Source organism: Trachurus japonicus, chromosome 5, assembly GCF_045865225.1.
Source record: "Trachurus japonicus isolate A0001 chromosome 5, Traja_1.0".
NCBI classification, from domain to species: Eukaryota; Metazoa; Chordata; class Actinopteri; order Carangiformes; family Carangidae; genus Trachurus; species Trachurus japonicus.
Window position 1 is genome coordinate 35,319,872 of NC_140911.1, and position 15,898 is coordinate 35,335,769.

The 15,898-nt window shown below is 41.2% G+C and overlaps 1 protein-coding gene across 4 annotated transcripts; it reads right to left on the reverse strand.

The window, feature by feature from the left end:
* Positions 1-2,059: 2,059 nt before the first annotated feature.
* Positions 2,060-14,156, reverse strand: tfap2c (transcription factor AP-2 gamma (activating enhancer binding protein 2 gamma)). 4 transcript variants are annotated; one of them, XM_085777696.1, is made up of 8 exons: positions 14,016-14,156; positions 9,774-10,235; positions 9,297-9,348; positions 7,872-7,943; positions 7,064-7,286; positions 5,490-5,608; positions 3,870-4,011; positions 2,060-3,681 (listed from the first exon to the last, which is right to left on the reverse strand). In XM_085777696.1, the coding sequence occupies exons 1-8, from the start codon at positions 14,043-14,045 to the stop codon at positions 3,387-3,389; spliced, it is 1,395 nt and encodes a 464-aa protein (XP_085633822.1). In that variant the 5' UTR covers positions 14,046-14,156; the 3' UTR covers positions 2,060-3,386. The 4 variants fall into 4 exon arrangements, with proteins under 4 accessions (XP_085633822.1, XP_085633821.1, XP_085633824.1 ...); XM_085777695.1 differs by lacking the exon at positions 14,016-14,156 and adding an exon at positions 10,847-11,274; XM_085777698.1 differs by lacking the exon at positions 7,872-7,943.
* Between the last annotated feature and the right edge of the window lie 1,742 nt (positions 14,157-15,898).

A 15,898-nucleotide genomic window follows, 5' to 3' on the forward strand; every position in this document is an offset into this window, starting at 1 on the left:
AAGGTCATTCAGTCAGCGCTGGCATGGAATATGACTACAGTTCAGTGAATCTGGAGTTGACAAGTAGCCGTGGGCATCTTAATGAGATCAAAAGATTATATTAGTGCGTCAAATATAATCTCTGAAAATAAAAGGCGCAGGCCTGTTTGAGTTTTCTTTTTCTCCATAAAAGAAGTGAAGGTAACAGGTAAGCTCAACAAGTCCCTGCTCGCCTCCTTCTCCCAGCTTTATAAGGTGTGTCAGAGGTGAATTACTCACACAGTCTCACAGTTGAGACAGAAATGTTTGACCAGTTATCGTATTGCTTGTGTTTTGGAAAACCCATGATAAGTGATGACACATTAAACAGGTGCACTGCGGTCTGATCGAGAAACTGATAATTTGATGGTGGCTGAGCCTGTTTAAATTTTGGTATACTTGTGTTCATTTCACCATTGTAATTTAGAATTCTACTTTGCATACATGTGCTGCCATCACTGATATGGAAGTGTTCATAAAAATCAGTTGCACCCAATTTTAGATTGGATGTCTTTGATACTGGTCTGACGAGTTGTCACTCTCTAAATGCGCTCGGAGCAGTGAGGAAAGTGAATGGTACATATGCGTCTAATAGCTCACGGCTGCCAAAACAAGTCCTGAGATGTGACACAACTGACAGAGCGACAACATGAAAGAGCAAAACGGAGAGCGATGAAGAGAGAGGGCGAGGGGGGGTGGGTGTGTGTGTGTGTGTGTGTGGGGGGGGGGGGGTTGTTTGGTGTTTGGGCACAGGGCAAGTAACCTCCAATCAAAGCCTCAGACAGAGGGAGGTGTCAGCCCAACCGTGTTCGACTGGTCATCAAAGACGTTCAAAATCCCCCTTTCCTCATGTATAACTCCTTCTGTTTTTCTGCCACCACCTCCTCCTCCTTCTCCTCCTCCCATTATCTACTCTCTCTCTCAGGGCCAGGAGTACGAGCTAACACGAGTAACTGAAGGCAGTTAAAGTCAACCGCTGTGAGGGCAGTGATCCACAGGGTTGACAGGTCTGGTTAAACAGGTTCTGAGGGGAGAGGCTGATACTTGTTTAACTGCTAGGTATGGCACAGTGCTACTGCTGCTGCTGCTGCTGCTGCTGCCTCTCTAACATGTAGCCTGACCTTTGTGAAACACTGGTTTCACCCACTGACCTCCAAAGCCAGAAACATGACTAATGCAGCACATGAAAAAATGTGAAAGCAGTATATTGTTTCAACTTATTTGATATAAACTAATATAACACAAACATCGTTATATCCATAAATCCAATGATACGTCCTCTGTTGCAGTCAGCACTGGTTTTGGTGTTGCAACGGCTCACACACTGAGCAGCAGCCTCCTGACACACATAAACAGACGGACCACATGAATCAGCAGGGACTGGCCAGGCAAGTGATGATTAAGCAAGCTTGCGCTGCACATGTAAATCCCATCTGCAATTTTGCATTGCTTCATTTTCTCACAGACATCAAAGGAATTGTCATCGGCAGCGTCGTGGAACTCGCAGCACAGCATTTCCACAGAAGGATTATTACACCTTTGGAACTAAAAGCAGATCGACACCTGCTGCAAGCCAAACACAGAGAGGGAATGTCAGTGAGTGTCAGAAAGCTGAGGGAGGCAGGACAGCAGCACGACGGGGGCTTTAAGTGCAAACTATTCAGTATGTGTCAATAGTTTTCTAAGTTTAAACATAAACAAGCCATTTGTCTACTCTCAGCTATCTTTGTTCATCACATGATGTGCTCTTGAGGTCTACGCCTTCGCTGAGCCACACAGCCTATTTGTGAAGCAAAGTGAGAGCAGATAATGATGGCTACTGTTCCCATTAGTTTGGGGATTTTTCTTTGCCGTTTATTAATAGGACAATTTTCCAACACATGACTTAACCATCGTCTGTGAAATACTGCTGAGGAGAGAGCTGCAGAACAATAGTGCTATCCATTAGCAAAATGTGTGTGTTTCTGTGTTAGTGGGTGTGTGTGTTGTGTGTGGCCTAGGCGACATCTCTGACTCACTACATCAGACTTGCGTCTTTGATTTTATTTTTTTATTTTTCCTGAAACTTTAAACAGTTTTTTTTTTTTTTTTTTTTTACATATTTTCAAAAAAGGTATATCATGCCCACTTCCTAACCTCTACTCAATAAAAAACTAACCCATTTATAAAAGTTTAACACGTCATCATAAAAAGTTAAACCATACACCAGAATGATACCATTATTTACACAAGCCCATTAAATTACAACATAAATTAGAAAATATTTACATCCAGGACAAGACACTGGATAAAATTCTATGTTTGGAATTTAATGTCTAATTAAAAACATTTTTTTAAAGAAAGAAATATGTACATTTACACACATTCTCACAACATGCATACACTCTGGCAGGACTGAACTGGTTTGTAGGTCGTTGTCGACTTGGGGTTTTTAAATACTAAGGATGATGAATACCTAACATAGTCACAAAAATAACATGTTCTTGCTGCCGGGTATAAAAGATAGACTAGCAATGGAATGCATTGCTATGCCTGTAATCCACATGAACACTGAAGAGGCTTCTATTATACCGACTTTTAAGTCACTGGTTTTTGACCAAACACAAAAAATTGTCTTTTTCTCTTTCAGGCCTACACAAGAGTCAAATCATTTCTCATAAACAAAGCACAATAACACTGGAGCCATTTTGAAGTGGTTGTACAAATCAAGCACAAAAAAAGTAAAGAAAATGAAGTGGATTTTCTTCTCTCTCTTTCTCATATATAAAAATTGTCCTTTGCAAGTCCATTGAGACACAGGAAATCAGTGGATTTGCCTCCAGACGGAGCAGAAGGGGGGGAAAATGGGAGGAATTCACAGCCACAGCGACTCATCTTGAAATGATGTCCTCTAGGGAGAAAAAAAAAAACAAAACAGTATGCACTTTGTTCTCTTCGTCGTCTTCGTCTCAACAGGGCGCAGGTCCCATGGTTGTAACGTTGGCACATTGGCGACTGTATAGGGCTGCATAGAGGTTGGAGTATTATGGTGTATGTTGTGTCCTCAACATGGGCTGCTCCCGTCAGGACCAGTCCGCTGGTGTTTTTTAACGTAGGTGCCAAAGAAGAAAGATTTGCAGCCAGCTGTGACAATTTTTTTAGAAATCCTCATCTTCTAAAAAGTATCATAGAAATTTAACAGCGCGAGCACACATACACGCATACTCACGCACAAATTCAGCTCTTGAAATGACAATACTAAATATTGATTTTTTTTTTTTTAAAGTCCAAAGAGGGCAGACAGGGCAGAAAGATTAAGGGACTCAAGAGAGAGGGAGGGGGGCGGGGGGGTTGGGTTCTTAAGTTCGTAGGGATTCTCCTTTGAGCTCTCATTTCCTGTGCTTGTCCATTTTGTCGGTAGATTTGCTTCCACTGTCTGAGGATCCCTGGGTGTCGCTACCAGAGCTCAGGTACATCTTGTCCACTTGTTTGAGCGCCTCGTTCAGGTAGTTCTGAAGCGAGGTCATGGCTGCACAGATGGCCGGAGAGCCGAAGCCATGAGTGATGAGGCTGAAGTGGGTCAGGCAGCCTTGGATCCCAGGCTCCAGGATGGGTGCCGGCCGAGAGTTTCCCAGAGGTGAGCGATCCTGAGTGAGCAGGTCGGTGAATTCCTTGCAGATTTGCCTGAAGGGAGGGGGAAAAAAACACAGATTGATTTAGGGGGGACGCAGGAAAATACTTAAATAAACTGATTCATTGTGGCCTGAAAGCAAATTCCATAGACAACACTGCAGGTAAGTCAATGAGCAACTACACTGCAGTAATACATGCAATTCTGTTCAAATTAAAGGCACACACATCAAGAGACTTACTTTGCAGCGAGGAGCATGTTCTTGCGAGAGTTAACCTCGTTGCGTTCTACGTGCGGCCTGCCGAGGTATTCGGCGATCGCCTTTGCGGGGAACTCTGTCTCACACACGTAGCCAAAGTCTCGTGCTAAATGAACAGCTTCACCTAGAAGAGGAGAAATAAAGGAATGAAGCGCTGTTATGAGAGAAAACAACACAAGCCATCTGTTAATCCACGTCTACGACAACGTTGGCTCTTGGAACTTGTACGTTCATGAATAAAATAAAGATCCTTATTATTTACACAGACACTATCGCAACATGTGATTTCACACACTGGGCAAAGATCAAGTGGTAAGCTGGTCAGCAATTTATCAATTTGCAGCATTACACTAGCGGTCTGTTTTGGACCTGATATACCCGAGCATCAAGGCACATGAAGTGAAACATCTGAACTACAGAATAATCAGCTGTGCTCAGTCTTCTAGCTCCAGGGAGGAAGAACTAGTGAGATGAATATATTTACGTCTTGAGGGTGGTTTGACTTGCACGGTCATAATGGGCTTATGTGGATAAATGTTAGCGCAGAGTGCCCACAGCACCAACAGCACCACTTATTGATAGGCACGCACATCACTTGAGGATGCGGGCAGCTATTCAGAAGCACAAGCTTTAAGGTCAGCCGGCCCTTCTGGCAAGCAGAACACAAGATAACAAGGCTTAATTCAGCTTTGAAGGTCTCTAAATAACACAGGCCTCCAGTCATTCTCCTGCACACAATCATCAGCCCATTTATAAAAAAAAATAAAAAAAATTAGCCATGTAGGCAGCAAGACGGGGAAAAATATTCTATGTTAGCCCACGGCAGGTAGATGTGATGGAAGTGATACCATGAAGGCAGAAAAGCGTCACTGTCTGGCTATGGTATGGCTGACCATGTTTTAGTTGTCAAAGTTGTCAAAATATTGATCACATAGTTCAGAGTACTTTGCTCAGTGGTTAGGTTTGGTTGTATTTTCACAATGGTAACATATACTGCCCTACAAAGCCAAAATGCAGTATCTGCACCAAAACCAAGGCAAAAGTGCAGTATCTGCCATAAAACTGTCAAAATTGGTCACAAAATATGCCATAAAACGGTCAAAAAAATGGTTATCTAATCAATTATAGACTCGGTAGTTATTCATAATTTGAACACAAAAAGCTGTTTTTCTCAGTTTGGCATTTTGACAGATACTGCACTTTGCCTTTGAAAGGCAGAATTTGTGCTAAAGATGTGTTGTGAACGATTCTGTTGCTCTGAACTGAAATTGATTATTGCGTCAACCGGCTTTTTGTTTAAGCACCAGCTCGGCCACTAAATGGACAGCATCGCCGTGAAACAAAACAACTTTGTCATAGTCAGTCAATAGCAAAAACTCTGCACCGTTTTTCGCCATGCTGTCTGTATATATCAGAGTCTTTCAACAATGACTATAGTGTCACGAAAATGCTATAAGACGGCCCACAGTGCTTATAACACATACAGTCGGTTGGAGAGATTGACATTCCCACGTTCTCAAACTATTAGAGCGACATTCCTGCCAGTGCAAACAGCAATTACACCTGAGTCGGTGCTGTGAACTACTGAGTGACATGTCATACCTTCTACTAGTGAGGTAAGTAGAGTGACATTGGCGGCCTTCCTCCTTCCTGCTGGCAGGTTGAGTCCAATTTTATCCAGCTTTTCTCTCAGAGAGCGGCCTCCATTTTTTGACTTGGCTCTGCAGAAAGAGAACAAAAGAAAAGAGATTCAGGATATGAGGTCATTCACTTTACACAGATTATGGAAGATTATTAGGTTAAATTTGTTATTTGTTTCGTTTTGTATGTTTCATGGCAAGAATGTTGCTCAGTGACAGATTACTAAAATAATTCGATATTGAGTGAGGGGAAGACAATATAAGATATCTTCTCCCAGCTCCCTTCCAACCAGTGAAAGAAATGTTGTGATTTGCCATGATATTGTCAAATTGTGAAATTGCCTTGGTTGGAATAAATAAAAAGAAAGAAAGAGAGAAAGAAAGAAAACCCTCTACATGAGAAAAGGTCCTTCCAATAGATGCAGAGTAAATGATGATGATATTATTGTGCTTTCACTGAAAATCCACAGACAACAACACACATTAGAAATGACCAGTCCCTCTCCTGTCTGCAGGTCTCATCCTACACGTCTGATAAAAGTCACATGCAAACAGGCTCCCCTGACCTAAAAAACACTGACACAATTGATGCTTCCTCTCAAAAAGCGTAGCGGAGAAATCATTCATACACGTGTTTGCACAAACACTTAAACTCTGCACTTGCCATGGCCAATTCAGTTTTCCGCATGACTGGCAGGCAAGCTCTCCCTCTGCATGGCGGGTGAGAGAGGGAGCATCTTTAGGGAGCACCCCCCTCCCCTCCTCCTTCTTCACATAACGATCCTGCTCCTATTGCTATATGACCTACTTAAAAATGGCTGTGATTGTCTGTGTGTGTGTGTGTGTGTGTGTGTGTGTGTGTATGTGTGTGTGTATGTGTGTGTGTGTACATGTCAGCATTAACACAGACACATGGGAAGCAGGCAAACGTGCCACTCCAAGCACAAACTGCTCCGGTCAGGACATACCGTAACCTCACAGTCCCTACACACACTCCCTCACTAACATATGTGCCATGAGGTCAACTGCTCTGCCACAGATAAAACCTATACCCATGGTGCAGCGCCTGACAAACGCACAAACACACAAACACACACACCCACAGAGTCTTTAGGTTGGTGCTAACTGTGTTCCTGTAACCTATCCCCAGAGGGAGAAGAGAAATTGCAGACCACACAAAGAAAGTCACAAACCTTAGACAAAAAACAAAAACAACCAAAAAAAAAAAAATATGATGAGCCAGAGCAACTGAGCCAAGCTGTGCTTTTAGAAAACGTTTTCCCATGGGCTGCCGAGCTTTAGTCTACAGATCGCTAGAGCTACAACTCCTCAGCTTAATAATGACCTCTCATAGCTGAGTCAATCACACAAGCTCATCAACTGTGCCCAGAAAAAAAAAAACCATTGATAAAAACCAACAAAATTAATCGCTTTCAGCTAATTTGCCCTTGATAGTTATGTCATAATGTGTTTCTTTGTTACGTAGAGGACTTGAACGGACAACCACAAGACAGAAAGTCGAGTCTGAGCTCTGACCTGCGTAAAACCCCTCCCAGCAGCGATGCATTCAGGCACTCCGGGGGCGACAGACGTCTCTGGACCTCGGCCACGGTGACCTTGTACTTGGATGTGGAGCTCAGCAGGGAAAGACGGCCTGGTACGGAGCAGAACACCTCTGTGGGGTTCGATACCATACCTAGCAGGGACTCTTTCTGGAAGGGAAGACCCAGTGCGTTGCCTTTGGGCAGAGTGACGGGACCTGTGGAGTGCAGAAAAATACGTTTGTGAGCTAAAGGGTGAAACGAAGACAAAGAAGGCAAAAACAAAAAGAAAGAAATTAATCCGAATTTGCAATAGCATTTTGTTTATATATGCAGCTTTCCTGTGTATATGCATGAACTCTAATCAACTTAATCCCGTCTGTGCAACAGGGAGCCTGTGTTTTCTTGTATGCAGCTCTGCACAACTGACAAAACCGGTGTCTGCCGCATGAAAAAATACACAAGAATCAGCAATTGAAGACTTCTGAAATATTGTGTGGTTTTCCAAACACTTGGGTGCCTGATGGTTAAACAGCTAAGATGCCCTCATCCCAAACACCATCCACAAACAGGTACACACATACAATACACACTGACACTGCCTTTCGTCGGAGCTACAGATTCTCCTCAGTATCTTAAAAGCTGTTGTGTTTTCTTTTATGTATAGCTGCGCGAAAAGGTTGGACAAAATTTAGAAAATTAAAAAATTCAGTTACAAAAACCACCCACAAAAGCACTGACAGTCATCGGACAAACAAAAACAGTACAGCAACACTACAAAACATAGCTAACTTCATCCTCACCCGCAAGAATGCCCCCCTGATAATAAGTCCTCTGTAAGCGATCAAGGTTCCTGCCACCTCGTAGTCCTAATACTGAGACAGAAATCACAGAGTCACATGAGTGCTTTAAGGCTCCTCTGGGGCACATGGTTGGGAATGACATGCCATTGTTTACAAGTGGAAACCTAGATTGCCCATAGCGTGCCCTTGAGCATGGGAACAATATAATGAACCATCACTGATTTCCGTAACAAATACAGACCGGTTGCTTTATTGTGCTGTGCACATGGCTTTCTGCTTGTAAGTGTGCACCATAGTATGCTTAAACAAAACAATATATAATGTCACAAAGATGTCATGGAGTGCAAGTATGCTGCAAGTATGATAATATGAAACTAAAGCATAGCGGTTACATTGTAAACTGAAACATAAAACTTCTATCTATCTATCTATCTATCTATCTATCTATCTATCTATCTATCTATCTATCTATCTATCTATCTATCTATCTATCTATATATATATCTATCTATCTATCTATCTATCTGTCTATATCTATCTATCTATCTATCTATCTATCTATATATATATATCTATATATCTATCTATCTATCTATCTATCTATCTATCTATCTATCTATCTATCTATCTATCTATCTATCTATCTATCTATCTATCTATCTATCATATAATGAAGAATCGAAACTAAGCAGTACAGTACAGTATAATTGCTCAAGCTGATCTTTTCTCTAACTCAGAGTCTGTTAAAAGGCCCTGATGACAAAACAGCAGGGATAAGTTCTCCTTCAAAACAGTTCATGTCCCAACAAATTACTAAACTGTCCTTCACATGCAAGCCTAATGCCACACCCCACCGAAAGCTGGTTCCGCAGAGCCAAACACTGCTTTTCAAGATCAACTCATAATTTCCTGTTAACGTAATCTGAAAAGAGCTGCAATTGCAAGCTTATCCAAGCCTAGAAATGATCCAAAGCTTTCCTCTCCTCTCACAGTCAACACAGAGCTTGTGAGATTGCTCAATTTTCATGTCATGTCAGATATAGCCTGCCGTTTTTTGAAAAGGGATCAGTTCTTTCCCACTGGGCATCCATTCAAAGCACCTTCACCAACAGAATAGGCTAAAGATCACATCAAGCTTAGATAAGTGCATCTCATGGCTGTGAGGATTATCACTGAGCACAAACAGAAGACTCATCCTTTTGCTGTACTCTCGCTCTGAGTGCCTTGACATGCCACTATAGAGGTAATTGTTATGACATTTTCAAGTATGAAGAAGCTGGGAAAAAAAGTCAAAATTAAATTGCTGCATCTTTATTTGGCTGTACAAAGGCCCATGTACCCCTGGCAGGATTTTCCAAAACTTTCTTTCCTCACAGATTAATAGCAATGCTGCTCTTTTTGCGAGTGGACTTGGAGCAAACTCACCTTTTTTGATGACTGTCTGATCTGCCATAATAATACTGTGGTCATCTACATGCTGATAAAAAAAGAAAAGAAGAAGCAATAAGCAAAAATGCACTTTTAAAAATGATAGACATAGCAAGCTGGAATTAATTTTTGCATTGTCTAGCTATACAAGCTATAATTTTCTTAATTTATCCAAATTACTCTTCCACTCCTCTTCTTCAGACAAACAAAAAAATATATAATTTGTATATTTTCAATGGGGGATTTGGACATGTAATGGGTCCTTAGTGGCCTTTGGTTATTTTATTGTGTGATCGAAATAATGTGCCATGCAACAAAAGAAATGAATTTACTTTACTTTACTATTATTATGTGGTTTTCCTAAATGCATACTGTCTGTTACTGTTAAGCAGCACATGCACGCTACAGCCTTGGTGACTGCCACTTTAACTTTCCCCCCGCTTGGAGACACTTCCTCAGCACAAATCCACTCACTTGAACGTCCTCCAGTCCGTGGCCCATGTCGTGCATCCCCATGTTATCACCGATCACCGAGGAGTCGAGGCTGTGCGCGTGTGCGGGTAGCAGTTCCGGCCGGCGGAATCCTTCCCTCCTCACCCCGGACGAGCCTCCCTCCAGGCCCAGGATCTGACTCGCCAGTCCGCCCCTCGCGTGGGCGCCGAGCCCGTCCTGGCCCTGCCGGCTGGGCCACGGCTGCTGCTGGTTCGACGACGGGGACTGGTGTAGGGAGTTGATGTTGAAGGGGTCGCTGAGGTGAGAGTAAGGGTCACCGGACTGTGGGTAAGAGATGGGCTGGTAGGGAGGCGGGAAATACGGGGGCTGGAAGTCCGAACTGGCCGAGTGTGAGAGGGCGGGAGCGGGGCTGTAGAGGTGCTGACTGACCGCCGGCAGGTGGGGCAGCCGGGGGTTCCCATTGCTGCTGCCGTCGTGCCTTTCCTGAGGGACGGAGGAGACAGGGCAGCTGAGACATGACAACAATATGGCAGGTATAGTGATAACATTTGTCCCTCAGGGGGGCTAAGTGCCTGTCATTCACTGTCCACTGTAAAAAAATAAAATTATGGAAGACTTTAATTTAATCTCAATTAATTACCCTATACGTATAAGCCTATCTTTATTAACGTTTTTGCATGGGAAATATTATTATTGAGTGTTAGAAATGCCCCAAATTAAGATGCATAATAAATTATTTGCCACTTTGCTGACAGAAATTATTTTAGATGGGCTGCATTTTTTTTTTAATCATGATTTTAGTTGTTTTTATTATAACAGAAACATAACCTACATTTATTTTGAAAATTGTGTCTTCTTTGTACAGCTGTAGGCGCCTCAACTTTTTTTTTTAAATAGACTTTTCAGCAGCTTTTGTCGCTCTGGCTGTTTCAAAAATATCCATCATAACTCCGTTTAGTTGGATTATCTATCTGTTTTATCATTATCGACGTTGGCCTATCACAAAAAAACAACCCACTTCCATTGTTGTCGTTGAATTGCAAACTTTCTCACTCAAAAGTCATTTTTATTTTCTCTATTAGACTAAAACTCACCTCACAGTCATCCTCATATTTCACGTTGTCGGCTAATTTCCACAACATTGTGACCGAGTAATAGTCTCTCCCGTTTCAAATGAGGAAAAGGGAAAAGAAAAGAAAAGAGTATATCGTCGCCTGTGAGTTAATCCAGGTAAGAAAAAAGTAAGAGCTTCCTGGTGCTCATGAACCCTCTTGTTGTTCGGGCTGCGGCGAAGAGGCGAAGCTGTGGGTGAAGCTGAAGTGGACGAAGTGACCGACCGACTCACTGTCCGACCACAGATATGATCCTCCAACAGCCGCTATGGCAGAAAATAATCGTTGACAAGCAATATTCCCCCCTCTCCGGTCACTGCGCTGTGTGGCTCTGTTGTGCAAGTGAGCGAAAAGTGTGCATATAAGAAACTTGACTCCCTCTTATGGACAAAACAGCGACGTTCAGTCTTACTGATGCAAACTTGGGCACTGTTACTATTATCTGCACAACCACTGGGAGTGGGCGTCGCCGTGTGGGGGTGATGTAGCTGCGCGTGGAAATTAAAATATTGCTGATTGGCGGAACGAGGGACCAATCAGGATCCTGTCCGTCTGTACAGCGTCAGACATTTACAAGCAGGGTCTTTTCTCTGCTCCACTTACCGTGGCTTACAGTGAGGGAAGTCTCACACCACCGAGGTTTGTTTTATTGTTTGTTTTAGTCTCCATGAGTCCCTCCGCTAACTTAAACACGGGGCTTTTCATTTGAAAGGAGGACGCCTGTATGGCTCTTTCAGGATTATTAGCATTTTTGACACAATGCTCATCGCTCAGAAATAGCCTAATCCCCTTATTCTTTTTTTTTTAAGGAATCAACTTATTTGCACTTGCATCTGAAAATAATAATTATAGGACTATAATAATAATAATAATAATAATAATAATAATAATAATAATAATGATAATGATAATGATGATGATGATGATGTCTGTGTGTCAGAACCAACCAGACTATACAGTGATGGGTTGCTGTTACCAAGACAGTGCCTGCTGGTGAAGTTGTGACACCCTGTGAAATGCCTCTGGGCCAATTACATTGCAGGGTTCTAGCTAGGAGAATGTTGATAGTCGTGAACAATTATATTAGCTAATTAGATGACAACGTGACAGATAAACAGGATTCATTTGTTTTCACTGGACGGAGGTAAGGAGGCTTTTAAAGTATGTTAATAAGACCTGTCATAATCATCTTCTCTTTTTTAAATTAATTTATTTGGCCCATTATAAATGTATTTAGCTACTTTACTTTTTTTTTTTTTAATCTAAATACTTATCCATCTAACTAATTAGGTATCGACTGGTGTAAAAGTCTAACGTAGCTAGGTTTTTTTTTTTTTGCAATTATTTCACTCTTTCGTTCATCATTGTCTGATAATGCTCATAGTTTAAACAATATTTGATTCTTATAGCATCTTATCTGCAATGTAAGATCAATAGGCTTATAGTTAATTTTACATTACGCTCTTTATAGGCTACATGTCCTTTAACCAAACCCTTGTGTTAATTATCTGTATTAACTCAAAATGAATCTATACAATTCTGATGTGCTAATCAGCATTTTATCAAGATAATGCATCTCTTCGATCTGAGTCGCACATACATAATAATAATCATTCGAATACACCCCTAATATTTTAAAGTCGGCGCTTCACAGCGGTGTTTGCTTGTTCCAAACCGCAATAAGCCCGAGGGCTTAGCAGCACCAGTCTCTCCAAAACCTCTAAAGCTCAAAGGAGCTCAACAAACAACTCTTTCTTAACTTCATTTACATTTTTGGTGGAGTCTTGCAATGTCCAAAACAAGGCTGCTTTGAACCTTTGATATGCATCAAATCTCTAAAAGAGGACAAAAGATGTTTTTCTTCTCCTTTTTTTATTCTAACGACTTGACGCTTAGTTAGTTTAATGTTAGTTTGTTTTGTGTTAGTTTTTGTTGGCCTATCGCCCTCCGCAACAGAAAGTAACACCGGGCAGGCTTCTCTAAATTCAATGGGCTATTTGGAGAAATTGCATTAATTACTTTTGTATAATTTGAGGAGCACTAAATATCAATTTGTCAGATTATAATTTGTGAGATTAATGGACAGACCTTTGTCTTTTAGGATAACAGCCTGTGGCGTCCGTCCACCCAAGCTGTGATGATCGGCTGTGCATGGGAACAACAGGACATGGGCCACTGAGGATTATGTCTTTTTTTTTGTGCGTGTTGGTCCTTGGCTTGTTGTGATGCGAAGCAGAAGAGAAATGCGCGCTGATTAAATGTTATTTTGCGTTGGACACGGAGCAGACCTAAAGGAAGTTAGTCACGCATGGCCTAACGGTGATGTTTTCAACAACCCTGATGATGCTCCGCTTGTCATTTTAATGACGGTCGACCACAGTGACAACCGGCTTATCCGACGTCAGGTGTAAAAGATTATATGGATTAAATGGATCCATACCCGGACAGATTAAATAATATCACACAAATCAATGAGAGAGTTCTGCTCAGTTGATTTTCTATAGTGTCCATATTTAAGAAAAAAAGTGACGTGGCTTTTCAATGAATCTCATAAAATTTGCCTTATTTATAGGTAACTGCACACAAGTCCCCAAACGCCTTAAATAACACACCAGCCTATAGTCTCTGTTATATAGCCCAACCTATAGGCTTCATTAGAATATACCTCATGCATCCCTTATTACTGAACATAATGACTTTAACAACCTTTGATTCCCATATGATCACGCTGCTCCTGTAGGACTGTTTTCTGTGATAGAATTAAGATTTAATACAAATAAATAATAATCTAAATTATTTCGTGTTTTATCTGATTTTGTAATTCGTCACAGAGAAACAACAGAACTTCTATTTTTTAATGAAAGCCTTCTTCTTTTTTCATATTCGACCATTAACGAACGTCTTGGGTTCATAATCAGGAGCTTCAGACCAATCCTATGGGAGCTGTGGAGAGAATGGGCTACAGCTTTGGCCCTATTGACATTAATCACAGGTTATTCCAAAGCGCACACGGCGCTGGGCGATTACAAACAGGTGATTATCGTGGAAAGTAATAAAACAAATAGACGCTCAGCAGTAAGAGCGATAAACATGATGCAGGTTGGGTTAAATTAAATCAGCTGTAAGAGGGAAAATACGCGAGTGAACTCACCCTCCAGTCTATCCTCTCCAGCACAGACATCTGAAAGGCTCCGGTCGCAGCAATCCCACTGAGACGCAGCGAATGAGTGAAACCAGGAGAGGTTTTACATTGGCGACTTCACCTGATGGTTGCGCAGTGCGCATGCGCCAACCAGTGAGTGTAATACACCTGAGCTAAATCAAAACAATTGTCTATACTTGTTCTAATTAAAAAACAACAACATGCAGCCTAAAGCAAAGGCTTCATTCAAGTGAATTAAGGTGAGAAAAATGCGTATAGGCCAAGTGTATTAAAAACCATTCTAGCCATAGGCCCACTGGAAATAACATGAGATTAAATATATTAGTCACTCGATTAAACCAAGGCTATGAATTTAGGCCCATGGTTAGTCTTATAATTATCTACTATTGTTGAGTTCAAAAAGAAACAATGTAATAGAGTCTACAGTTTGAGAAAAGGTGAAAAAAAAAGACGTAGGGAAATTTCAAGATGAGGTAATTCCACCCCCAAAGCCACATAGCCTCAGGCTGACCAAAAGAATCTGCTTTCAAAAGCCACTGAAGCTTTTTAAGGCCTAAAATGCCTCCTGTTATCTGATCTCCAAATACTTTAGCTTAAACTAATGAACAGATCAAAGTGTCTTTGCTATGTGGTTGAGAAAGTAGCTTACATATCTCGTTCTGAGAAAAATCTGATCTGCTGGCCTGACACCTGCCTTTCAAAAAAACAAAACAAAAAAGAAACACTCTCATCAAACAATGTCATTCCACATAATGAGGAGAGACGATGGAAACAACAGTGCGTGTCTTCCATTGACACTTTTATATTTATAAAAACATTAATTGTCTCTTAATCGCAAAAGGACCAAACGCACGAGGAGCTCGTTGGGCCTGTTCCCAACTTCATTAGAAGTCTAGATATTTCTCCTGTGTGGTCTTGACAAATAATAATTATGCGAATGTAATATGAAAAAAAGTTCCCATCATAATTTATTAAAAAAAAAAATGCATATTCATATTTTAATGAGTGAGAAGCTTGAGATAAAGATCCATTCATCCCACGGTTGCTTCACTTTGGAGCTCGATAGAAACATCCATTCAGATCAGTTATTCTACCATGGAGATCCACAAATTGTGGAACATTTTCTATGCTTTGAAAAAAAATTATAGTGATATGTAAAACAAATGTGTAAAACAAGTGACGGGGCTCTTTGAAAAGGAAAAACAAAAGTCCTCTTTGCCCCTCCGCAAAGTTTCTATGGTAGGCCTACTAATAAGAGAACAAAAAAACAGAGAAGACTTTTGTCACTTTCGAGGGTTCTTTACATGTATACATTATTTCTTTATAACTGTACTCAGTGATGTAAATGTGCACAGTTACATATACACCAACAACAAACAGAAAAACACGTGACAGGCTGCAGCTGGATGAGGACAAGAGGATGGAGTGTTTATTTAAATTTTCAGCCACAGTGATTGGATTATTTATGGTGTAACTTACATTTAATGAGAAGCAGGCAGACTCTCCTTTGTATGTTCCGTTTGTTTTTGCTTTTCTTTTTCTTTTTTTCACTAAGCCACAGTTTGGGTTAATAAACTCAGAGGGTAGAATAAGGACGCCTCTGCTGCCGCCTTGTGGCTGCGCCCTCACATTACCACAGGGCGGCTTTCATATGCCACTGTAACATGTCAGAAGGAACAACTAGGGTACTACTTTTTATTCCACTGCAGACAGCAATTCAGTTAAGATTAACACTTGAACACAAAACACAGAATATGTTGAGCTCATACAGCGAGGTCAAGAAGTCTGAGACATCAAAAACCCAGGTCATGTGAAATAAAGAAATACTAAAGATTTTTGCACTAAGAATTTCATAGGCTTTTCACAAGTTA

Coding starts and splice junctions, on each gene's coding strand:
- tfap2c (XM_085777695.1), bottom strand. CDS start 10,894: ATGTTGTGGAAATTAGCCGACAACGTGAAATATGAGGATGACTGTGAG. Junction 10,236..10,846: donor AATATGAGGATGACTGTGAG/GTGAGTTTTAGT, acceptor TCCGTCCCTCAG/GAAAGGCACGACGGCAGCAG. Junction 9,349..9,773: donor ACGGACTGGAGGACGTTCAA/GTGAGTGGATTT, acceptor TTTTTTTATCAG/CATGTAGATGACCACAGTAT.